Here is a 20,710-nt window from a genome sequence, read left to right on the forward strand (position 1 = left end):
AAATTTAAAAGTCCACTAGTAAAAGAGACAGAAATAAATGACAAGAAGGAAGTTGGATAAAGAGAGAAATAATTAAGAGGGATAAAAAAAATACGTTTTTTTTTTTTTTTTTTCAATATAACGGAGCGATAAAGATTATATTTCTTAGCTGTGACTCTGACCCGCGGACTACGAAATCACTTCTAATTTATTGGACAGTGGAATTGTTTGTATATATGTATATATGTGTGTTTTTTATTAATATATATATGTGTTAAATGTGTATATTATTACGAAATCACTAGTCATTTTAGAGATGAAGAATGGGACGAGTTTATTTCGCCAGTTAAGTCTGCAATTACTCGCCTCGATTCTCTCTCTTGAGTGATTATTTATCTCATTATTGTATATATATTTATATAAATATAATATTGCCGATAATTGATAACGTGTGACTGTATTTAATGTATGTAAATTTCCGGAATACTTTACGTCCGACATATTATCATTTTATTTTTAATTAATAATTAATTATCAAGGATACACTGGCGAAATAATTCGTTTTAAAAAATTACCCATTAATAATTATTTAAACTCTTTTTAATACGACATTTATAAATTTAAATATTTAGTACTTAGGTAATTAATAGTTTAATAAAAAAAAAAAAAATTTTTTTAGTGGCTATTTTGCCCCGACCTATTGGTTATACACTATCGTTGGTTCGGATAAAAATTAAAAAAAAAGTAAATTATGTAAACATTAGTAAAAATAAATATGTGACTCGACAATATCATAAACTGTCGGTGAATACCTACAGCGTAGTTAAAAATAAACTGAACTGATGGTTCAATTTGTTGGTTAACGAGCCGCGTCGGTTCCCGTTGGCTCACAATCTTTATATTTTTTAAAAATATTATCTTTATTTCTTTAACGTCGCGGTAATTATAATATGAAAGAGCGATAATTCACCATTGGGAGGCAGGGTAACAACAGACTTAAGAGAATAATAAAAAGAATTAGAAAAAATTAAAATAAAGAACAAGAGGAAGAAGAAGAAAAAGGTGGAGGAGATAGAGGTGGAGGAATTGATGAAGAGGCGCGGTAAAATTAATCGTGGAAGCGACGAAGCGTCTCAATCGTCTACCGGCATGCTGCCTCTCTTACTTTAGTGAGGATAAAAACCAAAGAAAAACAAAATGGGAGAGACGAGGAGGCGAAAGAAAAAGAAGAAGAAAAGAGAGAAGAGGGTGTGCAAGATGGAAACAAGATTAAAAAAAATTACGAGAGAGTAAGAAGCCCCTTCCTTCCTCCTTCGCGGGCGGTCCGTCTTTTCTCTTTGGGTATACACTATCGACCTCCGGGTCTTCACTAACCGGGATCTTTCTGTCGTTTACTTTAGTATAACTTACATTAGCTGCTCCGATGCCCGATATATGTATAAGTACTCTACACTGATTGTCCATTCTTACTTTTACCCATTACTCTTGCTTTCATTACGTCGATACTTTTTTACTCTCTTTTATTTTACCGTTTACCGTATTTTCAATTACGACGAAACCACACGCGAGAAATTGTAGAGCTTCACCGATACAAGTATATACATATTATCGTGTCACTTAAAACTCTACATCACTATTATTGTTTACTTAAGAGAAAAATTATACTTATGGTTATTATTATTACACACCACAACTCTTATAGGGAAACCCGGGGTAAAGAGAGAAACCATTTGGGAAAAAAAAATAAATAAAGTTTTCGTAGACCATGTTGCCTCGGTTATATTTTTCTTGCTCTAAATGCAATATTCAAATAAAAATTCACCGAAAATTGGGCTGACCAACTTGCCCATTCTTTATTGCAAACCATAATTAAGAATTTGAAAAAAAAGAAAAAAAAAATTTTTTTTGAGTCATTGGTGTCTCATTTTGCCCCAGTTATATTAATTTTCAAAATATCGACCGTCGATTTGTAAAAAAAAATTTGAATGCTGACACTCAGTCAGAAAAATTAAAATTTTTTTCTGATAATCAAAAGTTAATTACTATTTTTATGACACAAGTAAACTTTGTATCAGCAGTATATGTTACAAAATATGTTATTACAATATGTAAAAAAAATTTTCCTCATTATTATGTTACATATTGAACTTATTACGCAATAATAAATGGATGTTGACAAAACTTGCGTAAGTGAAGCAGCAAGAGGGCAATAGCAAGTATTTAATAATAGAATGCAAGTCATAGTACTCTCTCTTTCTCTCTTATATATTCCAAGTATACATATATATATGCATACATAATTTAACTGTTGGGGGCGGATTCCGCGAATGACTCGAGGGCGTTCGATAAAAACACCTCTACCTATAGGTATACCTGCATCTCGATACGAGGAGTTGTTCGTCAGAGTATATATATTTATATATATATGAAATACGAAAGCACCAAAAATAGTGGTCGTGTCATCGACAAGGTTTACCAGTAGTTAAGTATGAATAAAGAGTGAGCGAGTCGAGAGTGAAATAAAACTGAACATTTAAGTTTAAATGAATACATGAGTAAGAAATATAAAGAATGATGATACGTAACTCAGGAATTATATACTTAAATTAAACTGCCAAGATGTAAACTAAAAGATGCCATTCCTTAAGTATATTGTATACTTACTGACGGGGGCGTGTGTTAATGCTATATAGACCCACGGAATTCCATCGTCCTGGTTTATAAATAATCCGTTGACGATCATATGATTATTTTTATATCAAACCGCATCTCTTAGGATCTCATATAATTATTTTTTATTTTTTGTCATCATAAATTTATGCAAGTTAATTCAAATCTACTGAAATCATTAGATCGATGTACATCTCAAATTTTAGATCTAGACTATATCTAGATCTACTCGGATTCTAGATCTTGGATCTAAATTTTTCAGGTTTTAAATTTTCATTTTTTATTATCATACTACATGTAAAAAAAAAATAATTCAGATTTATTGACATATATTTAGATCTCAGATTCATGTAGATCTTAGATCTTAGATCTTGGATCTGAAATTTTTTTATTTATAAAGGCCACGAAATTTTGTTTGAAATAAAAAATTTTCAATTTATCACTCAAAAGAATTGTCTTTTGTAGATCATAGATCTATATATAATACCAGATCCAGATCTCCATAGATCTAAATATTTGTAAAAATTATAATGCTAAAAAAATGTCATTGATTTTTATCTTTATAAAATTTTTATCACATTTATTACATTCATAATACTCGTGGCATATTTTTACCTAATGCCGAGTGGAAAGGTCTAATGATAAGCACTTAATATATAATTATCTTATGAAAATGCAATCACATATATATTATATCAGTCCATTAAATGTAATAATCTCTATAAATTTTTAAATTATTTTTTTTGACTAGTTTATAATTATTTATAAACATAGCGTATTTTTATTAACAGCCGCGATTACCAGGGATTTAAATTGACATAGAGCTATTTTTTTATTTGTTATTTATATGATGTGTTTTTTTTATAAAAAATATATATATTTAATATTTTAAATAAATAAATAATAGATTTTAATTATTAGGAGAGTATCACGAGTAGTAGAGTGCAGGTTCAACGACTCCGGAACGATCGATGAGAAAAGTGAGGAAAAAAAAATGTTAAGAGGACGCTCCCTCTACAAACTCTACAGCAAAGTGTTGAGGAGAGAGTACACTTAAATGCCGATCGCTTAAAAAATTTTTTTGCTTCATATAATTCTTGCTCGTGAAACAACACGCTCTTGAAAAAAACTAAATAAAAAAAAGCAATAACTTTAAGAGCTCTAATTTAAATCAATGGTCTAGTCCTGGTATCCTGATAAAAACATCATCATTATTACCATTATTATTATCAGCATTAAAAATTTATAGAGGTAAATTATAAATAATAATTATAATTAATTAACTTGTAATAAGTATTTTGAAAGATTAAGGTCATTAGATTGTTATTTATATTAATAATTTTAGTGAGGGTTATCAGTTTACAATGTGGATCCTCGGCTTCATCTTCTTGTGTGGCCTGACTTCAGCGGCCTTGGTAAAATCACCTCACATTGTTTTCATCATTGCAGATGACTTGGTACAAGTATAAGTATATAAGTATGAGTATGAGTATACATTTTAAGTATGAATGCAATTACATCAGCTTAACTATGTATTGTGTATTGTATATTGATTTATATTCATATATATATATATACATATACATTGTTGCGACAGATGATAAGCTCATTCGAACGCCGGTCTTTGATAAATAAATATTTTAAAATAACTTTATATGTTTTTTTATATATATCAGCATTAAGACAATATAATTTTAATGATTATGTTATTATTAATATTATTATTGTTTTTTTAATTGGCCAAGTCCCAATTTCTTTAAATTTTTGTAACACAGTATTCAATCCGATAATTAATTTAATTATATTTTATATAAGTATTCAAAAATTTTACGAATGTATGTTTTTGTAAATTTTGGGAAACTTTAAAGTTTGAAGTGCCTGCACAATATCATTCATTTTTCACGGGTATGATCATATATGATCATATGTAATCAGATATGAGCTCATATATCATCAGATATAAGTTCAGATATGACTATAATTTTGTATTAATTCATATCTGATCATAACTTTCATGTTTAATGTCATATATGATCATAGTATCATATAGAACTTCGTATATGATCATATATGAAGCATAGCATCATATAGGACTTTATATATGATCATATACACTCATATATGGGCATATATGAAGCATAGTATCATATAAACCATATATGACTATACACATTTATATATGGACATATATGCCTATATATGAACATATATCATCATATATGATCAGATAAAGACCAATTTTTACTATCATATATATGATCATATCTGCCTGCACAGAAATATATGTCTGTGACAAATATATGTGACATTTTGATTTTTTGCGGGAACATACATTTTCATATATTCTGTATATATGTCGATATATATGAAAAACTTATCGAACATATTGTTTTGTGTACGCATATATGTAATATATGTGACATAAATTTCATATAAACATTTTTGCACTGTTATGAGAGTCTTTTATAGTTTGAAGTATTTAATTTTTACTAATAATAATAATAATAGTAATAGAGTAAATTTCTTTTTTATTTATTTAGGGATGGTATGATGTAGGATTTCATGGTGCTGGAGATATAAAAACTCCCAACATCGACGCGTTAGCTTATACAGGAGTAATACTTGACAGATATTACGTAGCTCCAATATGTACGCCTTCTAGAAGTGCACTGATGACGGGCAAGTATCCAATTCATACTGGAATGCAGCATGGAGTAAGTTTTAATGATTATTTTAATTATGATTTCAACTAGTACCGAGAAGTTGAATTAAAGTTTATATCTGTAAAGGTAATAATGGCCGCAGAGCCGTGGGGATTACCGTTGACGGAGAAAATTTTGCCTGAATACCTCCAAGACCTTGGGTATAAAAATCATATTGTCGGTAAATGGCACTTGGGTCATTATATGAGAAATTATACACCGACATATCGCGGATTTGAGAGTCACGTTGGTTATTGGACTGGTCATCAAGATTACTTTGATCATACAGCAGTTGAATTTGTGCGTTAATTATTTAAATTAAACGACCTCTAAGTAAATTTGAATTGTCTACTAATTTTCAGCCTGACTGGGGATTGGATATGAGAAGAAACTTGGACCCAGCCTGGGATCTGCATGGCCAGTATTCAACTGACATTTTTACTCATCAAGCCGTCAAGGTAATTAGCAATCACAACTCAAGCGACCCGCTATTTTTGTACCTCGCACATGTTGCCGTCCATTCAGCGAACCCGTACAATCCTCTTCCAGCACCCGATCAAGTCGTCGCTAAATTTGATCACATAAAAGATTACAAGCGAAGACGTTTCGCGGCAATGTTGAGCAAATTAGACGACTCTGTTGGTGCAGTCGTTGATGCCTTGAAGAAACAATCGATGCTTGCTGATACCGTAATTGTATTTACGACCGACAATGGCGGTCCTGCTGCAGGATTTAATGATAACTCAGCATCTAATTTCCCTCTTCGTGGTGTTAAAAATACTTATTGGGAAGGTATATACATATATGTCATAAATATATAACATAAATAATTATCTTTTTTTAAATAAATAAAAATTGGTAGGTGGAGTCAGAGGTAGTGGATTTATTTGGTCAAAAAAATTATCAAAACCCGGAAGAGTTTATCGAGGACTAATGGATATTACTGACTGGCTACCAACTTTATTAACAGTAGCAGGTGGTAATAATTCAATTCTACCTAGAGCTATTGATGGTATTGACATGTGGGAGTCATTGAATAATAAAGACCCGTCGCCGCGGCGTGCTGTTGTTCACAATATCGACGACATATACGGCGCTGCTGCGATAACTGTTGACGACTGGAAGCTAGTGAAAGGTTTATGACATATATTATAGTCTAGACTTTAGTCTGCCAGTTTTTTAAACGCTGTTTATTCCAAACGTTTTCTGAATAAATAACAAACTATTTACTTACCATTTGTTATTCATTTTTAATTGTAGGTACAACTTACCGCGGCGCCTGGGACGATTGGTATGGGTCATCCAGCTGGGAACTACCTTACGATACCAATCAGGTAATCGAAAGTCCTGCAGGCAGAGCCATGTCCGATCTAGAATTTCCGCTTACTGATAAGCTGATCATCAATTTGAGAGAAGAGTCTCGGGTTCAATGCGGGAAGAGGAATAAAACTTTAGCTAAATGTCGCGCGCTTGTCTTGCCTTGTCTCTTTAACATCCGTACCGATCCCTGCGAGCTCAATAATCTTGCCGAAGAGTAAGTGACTGATTTATTTATTAAGATCAATTAATAATTGTATTATTATTGATTATGTATTTTTATTTATAGAAATAATGAAATGCTAGTAATTTTAATTGATGCATTGAATAAAATTAATGAAACAGCAGTACCGCCACGAAATGTTAAACCAGACCCACGATCAAAGCCAAGTCTCTGGGATCATACTTGGAGTAATTTTGGTGATTATTCATCAGCATCAATGTCATAATTACATTGTTTTTAATTGATTTTTAATCTCGGGGAACTTCGTTGCCCATCATAACTTTAGCGCATCTGAAAAAATATTTTTTGAATAAATAGTTAATGAAAAATAATAATGGAGTTCATTTATAAGAAGAAAACCTGCACAGCGAAGGGATCCACATTAATCCAGTCGAGCAAGTCTCTTCCTCTGCTAAACAAGAACAACGACAAGTATCATGATTCCAAAACATGTCTTCCTTCAGCGAACAATCCAACATCTCCTTGATATTACTGCACTCGCATGTACAGTCATCTTGATTATACTTCTGCCGGGAATTGCAATCACTCGACATGAGTTGACAATCGCATCTAAAATAACCATCAGCATTATTCCGGGAAATATTTAATTATCTTAATTTAAAACCACGACATCCTTTCATTTATCCTTTGACTTTGACTTGGACTTGGAAAACTTAATGCATGTTTATCTGTTTGATTAAAATTTATAATATTGTTATTTATAGTGAGCAACTAACTTGCATCTTGTATGTTTTTCAACTTGAATTTCCCAGCAAGGAGAGTGTAAAGAGCCTATTTGCATTCTCTGTACCAAGACACGGGTACTGACTGTCTCTATAGGCATGCAGGACTGACTCTCATGACCACACCGTCCGTCGCAGCGATCTATTAAGATCACGTCGGGAATATAAATGTATCCAGAGTCAGGATTCAATTTAACCAACGTCGGTCGCGGTTTACATATTACATCCTTACCCATTTTGCTCAATGTTTTAGTCATTCCACGGCACTCTATTATAACAGATTATGTCCATGTTTTTATTTTATACTCATTATTCAGCTTGAATTTTAATTGCATTTTCATGTCACCTGCATTGGAAATCCGAGTTTCAATGCCTGCTTTGCCAGTCAAAACGAGTTAGCTTCAGACCAATAAGATTTCGCGGGTAAATAATCAGTTTCTTCTCTAAGAAAGACACGTTAGTTTCAGACTTAATTTCATCTCTGGCGGTCAAGTAATCAAACTAACGGTCACATTGCACACCAAGAGAGGAAAATAGGACATTTCAACTCACATGTGTAATTGTCTACTCGAATCATAGACTAGGGAGGAAAATTCGCAGATAGGGACGTCCTAGTACTCTCCGTGTCATGTATTAGTATATTTTTCACCAGGTCTGAACCTAAAAGTTTAAATTTCTGCCTCTGTTTGTGGGAAGAATGGCGCATGCGCTAGTTTTTATAATTTGTTTTCTCATAAAAGATAAGAAGGATTTTCATATTTCAATACATTATTTTTTTTGCGCTATCGGTTAGAAATTAGACGGTTTCGACTGACTCTGGATATTAACAATCCCAGTATCAATGCAGGTAATATGAAAAATGTCCTGCGTGTCAAGGGATAAAACACAATTTCAGATTTCGGATGGTCAATTTTACCCTGGTCTGAAATCTTGTTTCATCTTTTGCCACGCAATAAACTAGGATTTAAAAATAATTTACTTGCCTACTTCTTGTCCTGAATTACTAGTAACTTTTTCTACCGTACTTTTAATTGTATTAGGTATTGATACTTTTGGCGTAAAATTTACTTCCGGTTTTTTAGTTACTGCATTTCTTGCTTGGTCTAGTATTAAATAAATGATAATAAATATCTATAATTTTTATTTTATTCTATTTCACAAATAAATATAATATTCTAATCTTTTATATATTTATTGATGAATAGACTTACATTGATAAAAATTTTTAACTTACTATTGTGCCACTGCTGTTCATTCATAACTTCAAAGTAATCTTGTCCCCATATAACATCGAGGTCACTGCTGATTAACATTAAAGTCAAGCGGAAAATTATATTCTTCTTCATTGTCTTATATATTTATGTATGAATATATGTATATTTATTAATTAAATACGATTAAAAAATATTTTATTCCTCTAGACTGGACACTTCTAGTCTTTACGCGACACTGAAGTCATTATTTATTTTTTTGTGGCATTTATACCGCCAATAAAAAATAATCTATTATTTTTTTTTATTTACTTATATATAACTCATAATTTTCATAGAGGAAATGGTTTAAAAAAGTGATAAAAATGTTTTAATTACATTTTATAATTTAAATCCAGTGTATTGTTTATCAAGTTTATACATAAAGTTATGAGTTTACATTTTATTTTGTGGTTTTGTAGAAAAACAAATATTATTTTATGAGCCGGTGGCTAAAATGTGAGAATTGGATCTTCTCTATGGTCCAGTATATCTAAAAAAAAAAAAATTATTATTTTATTAGTTGCGATCTTCGGAGTTGCGAATAGACCCGAGGACAAAAAAAATTTGATAAAATAACCAGAGCACAAATAATCGATAGACATTTCTCTATTTTTGTGTATGCTAGCATTTTTCCAAAAGACTTCTCTGAATACTAGACAAATCCTAGAGAAATCGTAGAGAAATTTTTTTCCTTTACTTTTATGTGTTCGTGTTATTATAGATTTCTAGATAAAAGCTCGAAGAGTTTTGGGGCTGGCCCGCAGGGTTAACCGATAGATAGATTTTTTTTCTTGAAAAAGGTGCTCATTGTGTTCCGGATTTCCTAAATCAGATATAAATTATTAGAAAAATTATAAGAACAATTTTTTCATTGACTCAAAATTTGTAATTTTGAAATTTCCGCGCTTGTATATTTATGGTTATTTTGTCCTCAGATCTAAAGTCACAGAACCAAATTTCGATAATTTTTATTATATAAATTTAATAATTTCCGTAATGAAATTTAAAATAATTAATTATGTAAATATTTGTCATACCTTTGGCAATACTCCACCATGGCAAAGTAATATATGTGAGGAATGCATTCAGAGGAACGGATTGTGCTCGCCTAGTTTCCTTCCAAAAATGGAATGTCTGAGTGAAACCTCGCATTGTCCACAGTGGATTGTACGCCCCGTCATCTAGCTCTGTTTAATTACACCAACACAAATTAATTAATTAATTAATTAGTTATAAATCACAAGATTAATATTAATAACAAAAAAAAAATTAAATTGACCTAGGTCAATCCCTCATTATTCCCGCAAACGTTAAATTTCGTGTGAATTTTAATTAAACGTTTAATTTAAAAGCGTTGCAGCAAAAAGTATAAACATATTTATGTGGTAATAATTAATACCAAAATGCTGAGAAAGCAGTAAATCGCAATGATGTAGAAAAGAAGCAGCGAGTATTGATTTAATGCAGTCAATATTTAAACTGATTCGATCATATTTCTCATAACTGTGATTGTATTAATAAATAATCGTGTCCTGACACCTCAAGTCCAGAAAAATTTTTTCTTAGTTTTAATTTAAAATAAAAAATTCCAGTGATCAATCAATCGAATCACTTTCAAATATTTATAATTTTGAATTATCAAACAGATTAAATAATAATGAGCAATAAAACAAACCGGACGAGTGACGATAGAGGGAATCAAAAGAGGGATATTGCCCATAGGTCAATAAATATATCATTTTTTTTTGTTGTTAATAAATTTAATTAACAGGGCGTTTATTAAATTTACCCTGAGAGCCGGGGCGGCGGGGAAGCTCACACCAGTAGTAGATTGCGGTGCCATCCGGAGTAACACGATGCGGTGGAAGCGGATGATTTCCTATGACACTTCCAGACAACGCGCGCCTTCGTCGTCTTCTTGGCAATGTCGCACTTTGTTTGTGCGACGTATTGACAACCTTGCTATTACTACTAATTTTAGCATTTGCATTCTTGTCTTTCAATGGCTCACTTCTGCAACTCAGATCATTGTCATCCTGCTCAGAATTTTCCAGATTAACGTCATCAATTTCGCTAACTCTACTAGACTTTATTACATTCGATTCTGTTCCATTGGTCTTGACTCCATTGACTGAATCTTCACGTCCATTAATCAGTCCGTGTTTGCGTATGGCACCGAGAATCTCATCATCACTGAAGTAGCGACGCGTGCGGTGGCGTCTCGAAGCTCCGCGTAAATTTTCAACGGAATTTTCATCTCTATCAAATCGTCGAGAATCATTATGACGTTCTTGACGTTCAATATCCATCGGGTAACTTGGAATTCTTCGATTGTCGTTATTACTTCCATAACCTAGAGGAAGTTCCTCTTTTCCATGAACTAATATCGCTCCTGTGTCAAGTTTCTGCATTACATCATCTGTCAAACGTTCAGTAGTTGACGTTGTGACAATTGACTCGGTACCAACTTCGATATTATGATGACGACGATGTCGTCGTTTTGGTATTCCTAGATCGTCATTTTATACAGTTCAGTAAATGGTTTATTACTCATTTATTATTATTATTATATATAATAATAATAATAAGCAATAAACTCACCGATAGAACGTCGCGGTGATAAACGTTTATCGTTCTCACGTGGATTATTTGTTAAAGTTTTATCTGATTTGTCTTTAGCCAATGGCTTTGATGATGAATCACTACGATCTCTAGATGTAGATGATCCACGTCGCCTGGAGCGAGGACTTCTTCGATTTTCTTTCTGGCGAACTGGGGACGCGACCCTGCCGCCCCAGCTGCTAGCTTGATTTTCAGCTATAAAGTAAATTCTTTCTAAAGCTAAATAATTTATCAAAGTTGTCTCTGATAATAATTTTTTAGTCATCGTATCACTTGTGTGTAATGCCAGGGACTATTTTTGACGTTCGGGCCAGGAGGTGTAGGTTAACGAGAGAGTAGAGAAGAGAGAAATTCAAAAAAAAAAAAAAATAAATAAATAAATAATTGTTTTTCTAATATCGCGGATTTATAATAAAAAATAAAAAAATAATAATAATGTCGTCACTCGTTGGTTTTTCTGCCTTCTCCGCTCCCGCAGGATTGGAATCATGCAGCATTGGCATGCAAGTGTGATCGAATTAAATCGTTAAATCGATTTATAAGATACTGTACAAACGGAAACTATCAAGGAATCTAGGAAAGCGTATAAGTGTAAGTCTTGATGAATCATTGCTTCTTCTCTGACATCTGCTCAACAAAATAGGTAGTATTTTTTATAAAAAAAACTATTAGTGCTAAGATTTATTTACCGTCACGAACATCACCGGCTTCGATCTCGCTCAAACCGTTGGCCATTGAATCGAGTCCCTCATTCTCGGAACGAGCTTTAGTACCTGCTGAATCGGGTTTAGTTCTCCAGCCGCCGCGGACGAAATTATTTAGATTTGAGCTTGGGTCTGAGAGACGTCGCTGATGCCGATACATGAATATTTCTTCGGCGTCGTCCCAATCTGCGTCCCAGAGGGCGTCTGTTACGGAATAACCAGGCTCGGATGTCGGAGTTTCTGCTCCTGAACCCTTTGGTTTTGTTACTGCCATCTCTGCATGTCCTTTTCCTATTGATAATTCATTGAGAAAATAAGTTACAGTTATTGGTAACCAACCGATAGATGATAATTCAAGTACCTTGAGGCCCTTTCATACGAACAAACTCGATTCTTTGGGAAGAAGCTCCGGAAAACAGCCCGAAAGTCATGCGTTGGGCCATTTTGGTACTGAGACTTGACTGAAATTGTTAATAAATTAAATAACTCAATTGTTGGAAGATCCTGGTGACGGAGATTCAAAGTGGACTTACCCGAGCATCGTAGACTTTTTTTAAAGCGTCATATCTAATAGACCCGAGAAAAATAACCCCTTGCACGGCGCCTTCGCGGTCGGAAGCTACCAATTCAACGCAAACCATCTCTCCGTCTCTAACTAAGATATCACAGAATACTTCGTCAAAATTGTCAACCATAAAACATATATGCGGGTAAGTCATTTCTTCAAGATCCCCTTTTGCGTCCATTCGTCGGCGACTTGGACTAGCGTACACTTTTTGTGAATGTCTCCTGAGTACCTTTAATTAAATTGTTCATAAAATTACCACCTTCAGATAACTTTTTCTTTTACTTCATGATAAAAATTGAAAATTCTGGTTCATACTTTATTACTCTTCAAATTGCATTAAAATTTTTTGTCAGGTCAGCCAGCTGGCAAAATTTAAAAAAATATTTTCTTATTTTCAATAGATTTTACTTTAAAAAAATTTTTTTGTAAATTTTCTCATGAAAATTTACAAAAATGAAAAATTAATTGAATAACTAAATAAATGAAACGAAGAATAAGGTAATACCCTTGTAATTTTCTTTTTATTGATTTTTTTTTCAAAAACTTCGTTTTCGGAGCGCGCATACTGGGATCATTACCTTAGGAGTCGACCCCTCAGACAATTGTCTTTTTTTAATTCATAAAAATTGAAATAAATTTTTCGAGTTTGCTGATCTGATAAAAAATTTACATGTTACTTCAACTTACTTGCAATTCCTTTGGACTAGTTCTGGTACAAATAGCCAGAGTAAGAGTGTAATCAAACTGATGAACAACAAGATTGAGATAAACAGTTTCCTCCCAATCAATATCAGGATCACCTATAGGTAATTTTTTGCTGTCCTTACGAAAAACATCAACCTCAGTCTCAAATTTCGGTACATAACGAGATGAAGTTTTAATGTGCTTCTTCCTCACAAAGAAGAGAAGGTCATCACCGTCGATCGTGTGCTCACCTTGGAAGAGAAAGTGCCTGACGAAGAGGTCCGTCCAGTACGTCGTGCCCTGCAGTACCACAAAACCTGAATCTACAAGGCAGAGCAAGGCAAATTAAATGTATTTATCATTCAAACTATAATTACGCTACCTCTCATTAAATTATAAGTGAATTAATCAATAACCGATAAGTAAATAAATAAAAAACTAACCATCTTTCAGCAGCTGCCTCATCTCCTTGGTCCTCTGGAAGTTTATCTCTTCGAGCAATTGCTCGAGCATCGTCGGTGGCCTCGGAAATCCAGCAGAACTTCCAGCTAAACTCGCCATGATCTTGACAAACAGCCGCGTATATTATGTTTGTTCTTCACCGCGTCCTTCACTTCATCCTTCACTTCCTTCTTCCCTCTAAGTCTTATCAAAAAACATCTACACCATCATTATTTATTAATACACTCATATATATTTCACTCTTATCGCGCTTGCGTGTTACCTGCACGCCAAGCCTTTGTCTTAATAATAAATTATTATCTATATATATATTGCATATATTTTTTATAAACAATTCCTGGTCATCTTAAATACTTTTCTGATAAAATAGCTACTGTTCGTCAAACACCGGCAGTGACACTGAAAAAATATTAATACGCAAATGAGTCATAGTGAGAAAAAATTGAAGATAATTGAGATTAAACACGTACCGAGTTATATGTAAACCGTACTCTGGATAACAAGTATTACATTCATTTATTTATCCTTCTCTCTTGTTCGCTATTTATCCTTACTTCCTTTTTTAATCGACAATATTTTAATTCAGCCGCGATCAATATGCGCACGCATGTTTTTACTCTTATAGAGGTCACCACATGTCAATATTACTTTATCATTTATCATTACGGGAATTCCCTTTTTTATTCTTGTTACCTTCTATCGTTAAAATTATTTTCATTAAATTTATTTATTAAAATTTTATTTTTTTTTATTCAAAAATTTAAAAAATAACTCGAATTAAATTTTGTAAAATATTTAAATAATAATAATAATAAAACTTTAAATTCTCGATAACAATAAAAAAATTTTAGTTTTTACGACAAAAATAAAATTCTATAAATTTAAATGTTCCGATTTACAAATAAAATTTATCTAGGGTCAATGGTTACCCGAGATAAACTATGACCTAAACTTCTTGGACTAAAATATATAAAATATATTAATTCAGCCAGCAATTATATCTAAAAATCTGTATCTAAATATTTTAAAAAAAATTTATTTATTTATCGTCATAATTTCTAAATAAATAAATAAATAATTTTAAAAGATTAATTTAAATAAACATATTTTTTCAGGCTCCGTTGTTGATATTTAGCCTACGCATCCGTTCTATTATCTCACCCACGTGACTGATAATTCACCAAGAAGCAGCAGTAGCCCATTCGCCCTCAGTCTCACGTCTTCTTGCAGCCGACAATGTTCTTTAACTAGCGGATAATAAATAAAATTAACCGAACAGCAACATAAATTAAAGCGAAATGTCTTGGGTATTAATTAGGCTATTGTTGTTAGCATGTATAATAAATTTAATAAAAGCTTCATGCATTTTGCAACCGGCTCCATTTATAACGACTTCAGCACGTACACCAGGAGATGGAGGGTTCAAAATATCAATAAGTGGAAATAATTCCAAGTATATTCCTAATACAATTTATTCAGTCAGCATACGAAGTACGTTATCATTATTATCACTATTACAATTATTATTGACATTAATTAATATAAAATAATTGTTCCAGGTGATCCAGCTTTACTGTTGACAGATCCAACGGCAAACTTGCCGACTTTTTCACGGTTCCGGCTCATAGTTGACTCGCAGTATTCTCCAAACAGTCCAGTGTCAAAAGTAGGGTCATTCCAACTCTATCCAGATGCTCTGACCTCATTTGACGAAGATTGCATCAACACAGTAATCGAGACAGTCGACTACCCAAAGTCAGAAGTCCAGGTCATGTGGAGATCTCCTCCAGAAGGCTCAGGCTGCGTAATTTTCACCGCGATGGTCATGACAAGTCCGTCAGTGTGGCACGCAGCGGATGGCAAACTTGTAAAACATTTTTGCGAGGCGTCCAGTGATGACATAGTCAGTCCAGATGATGAGCTAGGCTGCTGTGCTTGTGATGAAGCCAAGTATTCTGTAAGTTATATGATTATTTATCAAGTAAGTTATTGGTAATTAAAATATGGAGCAAGCTGAATTAAGAATGAGAGTAAGAGCGAGAGTAAAAAGATAAAATATATAATCAACCCACTGACACTTGGATTTAAGTACTTTATGCTTTATGATTGCAGCTTATTATGGAGGGTATTTGGTCTAAAACAACGCATCCCAAGGACTTCCCCTTCTCGGCATGGCTGACGCACTTCAGTGACCTAATTGGTGCCTCTCATGAAAGTTCATTTTCATTCTGGGGAGCTGATCATATTGCTACTGACGGATTTCGTCAATTAGCTGAGTGGGGCTCAGCATCGGGATTGGAATCTGAGTTACGAGCCAAGTCACAGTACTTGAGGACGCTTGTTAAAGCTGCTGGACTCTGGTATCCTAATGTCAATACAAATACTAGTACAAGTTTTCGGTAATTATTTAATTATGGAGTAACAGAAAAAAATGATAAGACTTTTTTGATAAACAAATAAATAAACAAATAAATAAATGAATGAATTTTAGAGTTGATAAAAAACATCCGTTGTTATCAGTCGCTTCGATGCTTGGACCCAGTCCTGACTGGGTAGTTGGTGTAAGTAAATTAAATCTTTGCCAGAAAGATTGCAGCTGGAAGGAGAATTTGATAATTGATTTGTATCCCTGGGATGCGGGAACTGACAATGGCATCAGTTATATGTCGCCTAATTCAGAGACCAAACCGAGGGAAAAAATGAAGCCTATTACGACCATGTATCCAGAGGATCCGAGATCGCCGTTTTATGACGCGAGTGGTAAGCAAATGCTGCCACTCGCTAAGTTGTACATCAAGAGGGAAAAAGTTATTGAGCGCGGGTGTGATGAAAAGTTGAAGGAACAAATCGCTGAATTTGAAGTTGCTGAAAATACTGAAGATACTTCGCGACGTAAGAAATCTATCTGATAATTATTTCATTCAAATTTTAAATTTATTTGGCGGCTAAAATGTAGTTTTTTAAGTTTTGGATCATAGAAGAAAAATTTTTAATCATTTTTTAAATTAAAAGGCGAAAAATTTTTGCGAGTTGTAAAAAACTCCCCTAATTAGAGGAAGGAATAATTTTAAATTTGAAAAATGAGAAAAATAATTATCATGGTATTATTTAGTATTTATATTTTTAAGTATTACTGTAAAAAAAAATAATTAAAAGTATTATATAAAATAAAATAACTAAATAAATTATATATAATAAAAAATTAATTGTGTAGCTGAATGTGCGACAACAGAATATACTGCATGGTCTTCTTGTTCAGTCACCTGTGGCAAAGGTCTTCGCATGCGTACGCGTTCGTACTTAATGCCAGAGAAAGCGCAGATGTTTAAATGTAACAGACAATTAGTTTCTAAGGAAATGTGCGTTGCAAGTGTTGCCGAGTGTCCGTAAGTATCGCTAATTATTAAATAAATACGACTTGCAAATTAACGGATCTGATAAATTTACGTAACTGCTTTGTTGTAGAGGCGAAGAAGAGGATGAGAATGACAATTTAACAGGCAGTCTCGATGTAGATCCAGTAATCTGCGAGACAACAGACTGGTCCGAGTGGTCCGAGTGCTCGACAACTTGTGGAGTAGGTTTTAGAATGAAAACTCGGAGATTTGTCAATAAAATGGGCCGCAAAAAATGCCCGCATGTTACTCTAGTAGAGAAAGACAAGTGTATGGGACCTGCGTGTCCTTCAGGAGCTGAAGAAGTACTCGATCCCACTTGTCCCGTAACCGAATGGTCAGACTGGTCTCCCTGCAGCGCGAGTTGTGGCAAAGGCGTTAAAATACGAACGAGATTGCTGATGGTCGATCCATCGCGTCAAGAAGAATGTTCTGCTAAAGTCGAACACATCCAGCAGCGATCTTGTCTAGTCCAAGCTGACTGCACCTTCGACATGGCCACCGCTAAAGTAGTTTGCATGGAAGAAGCCGACGTGGGACCTTGTCGCGGATATTTCCAGCGTTGGGCTTTTGATTCTAAAAAACTCACTTGCATTTCCTTTGGCTACGGCGGCTGTCGTGGGAATCGCAACAATTTCTTGACCTTCGAAGAGTGTTCAAGCACATGTGGAATTGTCAAAGCTGCATTAACTGGCCAGCAACCTACTGGACAGTCTAGTCTAGGACAAAGTTTCACTCCACCTCCAGTTGATTGCATGGTATCAGAATGGTCGCCTTGGTCTCCTTGCAGTGTTACTTGTGGTGCTGGAAAATTAACCAGCTTCAGAATGATCAAGGTAATTTATCTATTTATTTATTAACACTTACGTAAATTGTTTCTTTTGTCAACCTGTTAAATAATTATTGTCTCCATTCATGTGTGATAAATTATCAGCAATAATTTATTTGTATTAACGTTTATAGAGACAGCCAGAGAATGGAGGACGTCCCTGTCCAAGAAAATTACATCGACGTGCCAAATGTCAACTTGCTCCTTGTGAATAATTATCAGTAATAATAATAAATTTGCTCACACAATACTTAAGTAATCCATGACTTAAAAGTAAAATACAAAACTTATATAATACTTAAATAATAATAAGATTTAGTTTAAAAATAAACTAGACGTAATTAAATAAAACTAATCTTTATATTATTAATAATAATTTTTTTTATTATAATTATAATTTTTAATGATATTAATATAATTAAACGCGACAATCGGCGACCGTTCGACATTGTGCGCTTCTGTTTTTAAAATACTAATTTAAATTCTATTTGGAATACAATTAATATATCAACTGGTGATATTTGGTCGTGACGACAACGTCTCATCCACCAGTTTGTGTGTTAAATGATTTAATATTTATATATATATTTTTTTTTCTTTAACAATTCTTACATCATCGTCTAACTCGGGCTCTACTCGACTTTACTCTAATAATCGACAATTTTAATTGATAATAAAATTTTAAATGCTTTTACAAATACTTGTAATCGTCAACATTTACTTTTTTTTTTTTTTTTTTTACTTATACTTTGTATTATAAATAAAAAAAATAAATAAATATAATTAGAATTTTAATTTATAAATAATAAATGATTTATAATTTAATTATAATAATAGTGATTTATCGAGTTACAGCATTAGCAGTAATTTATTCTGGCAGTTGGAAACGCGTGTGATGATATGACATCACTACGATCATTATATTCATTTACAGCGTGCTGGTGAAAAAATACGTTTTTGTTTAAAACAAATTCGCGATTTAATTTATTATTTTTAGACGATTTTAAAAGGCGAATTGATGATGTGTAAGATAATTTTAATCTTAATAAATTTTTCTTTTAAAAAATGGAAAGGCGCCTGCGCGCTTGTCAATATTATTTTATATTTATTTTTAAATTCATTATGAATTCAATTTATTTATTAATAAATTGAATTTAATTTATATATATTTGTGTATATATATAAATAATATAAATAATTTTTTAAAATATAATTTATGAATTTTTAGGATTAAAAGCATCGAGTCAATTTGATTGTATTGAAGCCTCAGAGCCAGCCGGAGGTGACATCACGAATTGTCTCAATGCCTGGTAGTCTCTGCAATTGTGTCGCAGAACCGTTTCTTTTGACGCTTGTCGTAAGACTTTGAACTGGTACTGAGTCCCTTGAGGTTGTTGGTTGACCTAGAAAACTTTCTTCCGTCGTTGAAGGACTCAGTGGTTCAACATCTATTCTTACATCATCGTTTTCTTTACGCGAGCAAGAGGAAATGAAAATAAAAAAATAAAGTATGATAATCAATATCAGTAATGATATTTATTTTAATGATCCAAGGACTTACCGAGTCTTTCACTAACACTAACAATCTCAATGGTGTCGAGACTTGGCTGCTGACTCTGGGTCGAGTCGTGCCGTCTTGATAAATTGTGCGCCGAAAGATCTGGACTGCGAGCTGGGACACTGCTAGCTCGGTGTAATTGATTTTTCGTCGTTTTACCGATCGCCGAAGATGTCGATGAGTTTCGAACTGGCAACGTTGATAAACTGTCGACAGTGCTGGCATTTTCACTGGTTATTACGGGAGTCGAAGCACGAGATGCGGAAAATTTTTTGCGCTTCTTACGAAGAGCTGCGAGAGCTGGACCAAGACCGTGAGAAAACACGTGGTGATTTTCGTTACGTCCGTTGGTGCTCTGACTTGTCACTTGGGAATGTTCGTGAGTTGATGGAAGTTGCGGGGCACCATCTAAAGATGATTTTGAATCTGATGAACCCTCGGAACGGAATCCACCATCTTCAGATGCTGGTGGATACATGGAATCTTCAGATCTCGATCTACCGGCTAAATAAAATTTATTTCAAATTTTTTTCGGCTATTAAATACTACTTTTGACGTTTCTTGTGATGTTGACTTTAAATTTGCTTTGAATAAAATTCTATCAAGTTGAATTATAACCCAGCCGTCGCAAAGTCGAGGCGAAATTTAAAATTGTGATGAAAATTTAATACTCGTTTTCAAGTATAATTTTTTTTTTTAGTTTTACAATTGCCTCAACTCTTGTATGTTTGAGGATATTGAGAAAGCTTACTGTTACAAAACTACGTCTACATCTCCGTAAAAAAAATCCCATGAAAATATAAAAATAATATTTTAAAGCTTGAAATGTATATTTCCCAAAACCGGTATAATTAGATAGCTAAAAAATTTTTTTATAAATAAACTTCAAACCGACCCAAGGATAAATTCAGTCAATTTCCGTTCCATTGTATACTGAAAAAGTTTTTGAATCTATTATAACAAATTAACTTGAATGCGTATTCCCCAAGCTTCAATTTTCA

General features: G+C 33.2%; 5 protein-coding genes across 12 annotated transcripts in view; 2 read left to right on the forward strand and 3 right to left on the reverse strand.

Moving 5' to 3' along the window:
* Window positions 1-3,696: 3,696 nt before the first annotated feature.
* Window positions 3,697-7,200, forward strand: LOC103572887 (arylsulfatase B). Its single transcript, XM_008551692.3, has 8 exons — window positions 3,697-3,900; window positions 3,995-4,106; window positions 5,190-5,363; window positions 5,439-5,651; window positions 5,714-6,143; window positions 6,214-6,486; window positions 6,612-6,885; window positions 6,958-7,200. The coding sequence occupies exons 2-8, from the start codon at window positions 4,014-4,016 to the stop codon at window positions 7,115-7,117; spliced, it is 1,617 nt and encodes a 538-aa protein (XP_008549914.1). The 5' UTR covers window positions 3,697-3,900; window positions 3,995-4,013; the 3' UTR covers window positions 7,118-7,200.
* LOC103572877 (balbiani ring protein 3) lies at window positions 7,098-9,054 on the reverse strand. 2 transcript variants are annotated; one of them, XM_008551686.2, is made up of 6 exons: window positions 8,869-9,054; window positions 8,618-8,737; window positions 7,867-7,902; window positions 7,629-7,776; window positions 7,252-7,461; window positions 7,098-7,182 (listed from the first exon to the last, which is right to left on the reverse strand). In XM_008551686.2, the coding sequence occupies exons 1-6, from the start codon at window positions 8,978-8,980 to the stop codon at window positions 7,140-7,142; spliced, it is 669 nt and encodes a 222-aa protein (XP_008549908.1). In that variant the 5' UTR covers window positions 8,981-9,054; the 3' UTR covers window positions 7,098-7,139. The 2 variants fall into 2 exon arrangements, with proteins under 2 accessions (XP_008549908.1, XP_008549901.1); XM_008551679.2 differs by having other exon boundaries at window positions 7,629-7,902.
* A 171-nt stretch (window positions 9,055-9,225) lies between these two features.
* LOC103572894 (uncharacterized protein KIAA0930 homolog) lies at window positions 9,226-14,485 on the reverse strand. Of its 2 annotated transcripts, XM_053739912.1 has the most exons (10): window positions 14,398-14,485; window positions 13,909-14,326; window positions 13,469-13,788; window positions 12,747-13,010; window positions 12,575-12,674; window positions 12,199-12,504; window positions 11,489-11,704; window positions 10,677-11,396; window positions 9,925-10,074; window positions 9,226-9,377 (listed from the first exon to the last, which is right to left on the reverse strand). In XM_053739912.1, exons 2-10 carry the CDS (start codon window positions 14,024-14,026, stop codon window positions 9,337-9,339), a joined length of 2,235 nt encoding a protein of 744 aa, XP_053595887.1. In that variant the 5' UTR covers window positions 14,027-14,326; window positions 14,398-14,485; the 3' UTR covers window positions 9,226-9,336. The 2 variants fall into 2 exon arrangements, with proteins under 2 accessions (XP_053595887.1, XP_053595888.1); XM_053739913.1 differs by lacking the exons at window positions 10,677-11,396; window positions 11,489-11,704.
* Window positions 14,486-15,022: 537 nt separating this feature from the next.
* Window positions 15,023-18,877, forward strand: LOC103572902 (spondin-1). The gene is made up of 7 exons (XM_008551715.2): window positions 15,023-15,418; window positions 15,487-15,884; window positions 16,040-16,326; window positions 16,419-16,819; window positions 17,142-17,313; window positions 17,393-18,158; window positions 18,286-18,877. Exons 1-7 carry the CDS (start codon window positions 15,226-15,228, stop codon window positions 18,364-18,366), a joined length of 2,298 nt encoding a protein of 765 aa, XP_008549937.1. The 5' UTR covers window positions 15,023-15,225; the 3' UTR covers window positions 18,367-18,877.
* Window positions 18,878-19,390: 513 nt separating this feature from the next.
* LOC103573089 (transient receptor potential-gamma protein) overlaps window positions 19,391-20,710 on the reverse strand; it is a 136,640-nt gene continuing 135,320 nt past the window's right edge. For all 6 annotated transcript variants that reach the window (XM_008551980.1, XM_008551962.1, XM_008551990.2 and 3 more), the window contains 2 exons: window positions 19,713-20,213; window positions 19,391-19,620 (listed from right to left, as the gene is read on the reverse strand). In XM_008551980.1, the coding sequence (XP_008550202.1) occupies window positions 19,418-19,620; window positions 19,713-20,213 (704 nt within the window). In that variant the 3' untranslated portion in view covers window positions 19,391-19,417. The remainder of the gene's footprint in view (window positions 19,621-19,712; window positions 20,214-20,710) is intronic.

This window comes from Microplitis demolitor, chromosome 6 (genome assembly GCF_026212275.2).
Source record: "Microplitis demolitor isolate Queensland-Clemson2020A chromosome 6, iyMicDemo2.1a, whole genome shotgun sequence".
Taxonomy (NCBI): Eukaryota; Metazoa; Arthropoda; class Insecta; order Hymenoptera; family Braconidae; genus Microplitis; species Microplitis demolitor.

Coding starts and splice junctions, on each gene's coding strand:
- LOC103572894 (XM_053739912.1), bottom strand. CDS start 14,026: ATGGCGAGTTTAGCTGGAAGTTCTGCTGGATTTCCGAGGCCACCGACG. Junction 12,675..12,746: donor AAAAAGTCTACGATGCTCGG/GTAAGTCCACTT, acceptor TAACAATTTCAG/TCAAGTCTCAGTACCAAAAT. Junction 9,378..9,924: donor ATGGTGGAGTATTGCCAAAG/GTATGACAAATA, acceptor TTTTTTTTTTAG/ATATACTGGACCATAGAGAA.
- LOC103572887 (XM_008551692.3), top strand. CDS start 4,014: ATGTGGATCCTCGGCTTCATCTTCTTGTGTGGCCTGACTTCAGCGGCC. Junction 4,107..5,189: donor TCATCATTGCAGATGACTTG/GTACAAGTATAA, acceptor TTATTTATTTAG/GGATGGTATGATGTAGGATT. Junction 6,886..6,957: donor CTCAATAATCTTGCCGAAGA/GTAAGTGACTGA, acceptor TTTTATTTATAG/AAATAATGAAATGCTAGTAA.
- LOC103572902 (XM_008551715.2), top strand. CDS start 15,226: ATGTCTTGGGTATTAATTAGGCTATTGTTGTTAGCATGTATAATAAAT. Junction 15,419..15,486: donor TTATTCAGTCAGCATACGAA/GTACGTTATCAT, acceptor TAATTGTTCCAG/GTGATCCAGCTTTACTGTTG. Junction 15,885..16,039: donor GTGATGAAGCCAAGTATTCT/GTAAGTTATATG, acceptor TTATGATTGCAG/CTTATTATGGAGGGTATTTG.
- LOC103572877 (XM_008551679.2), bottom strand. CDS start 8,980: ATGAAGAAGAATATAATTTTCCGCTTGACTTTAATGTTAATCAGCAGT. Junction 7,903..8,617: donor TAATTCAGGACAAGAAGTAG/GCAAGTAAATTA, acceptor CTGTTATAATAG/AGTGCCGTGGAATGACTAAA. Junction 7,183..7,251: donor TGGATCCCTTCGCTGTGCAG/GTTTTCTTCTTA, acceptor ATATTTTTTCAG/ATGCGCTAAAGTTATGATGG.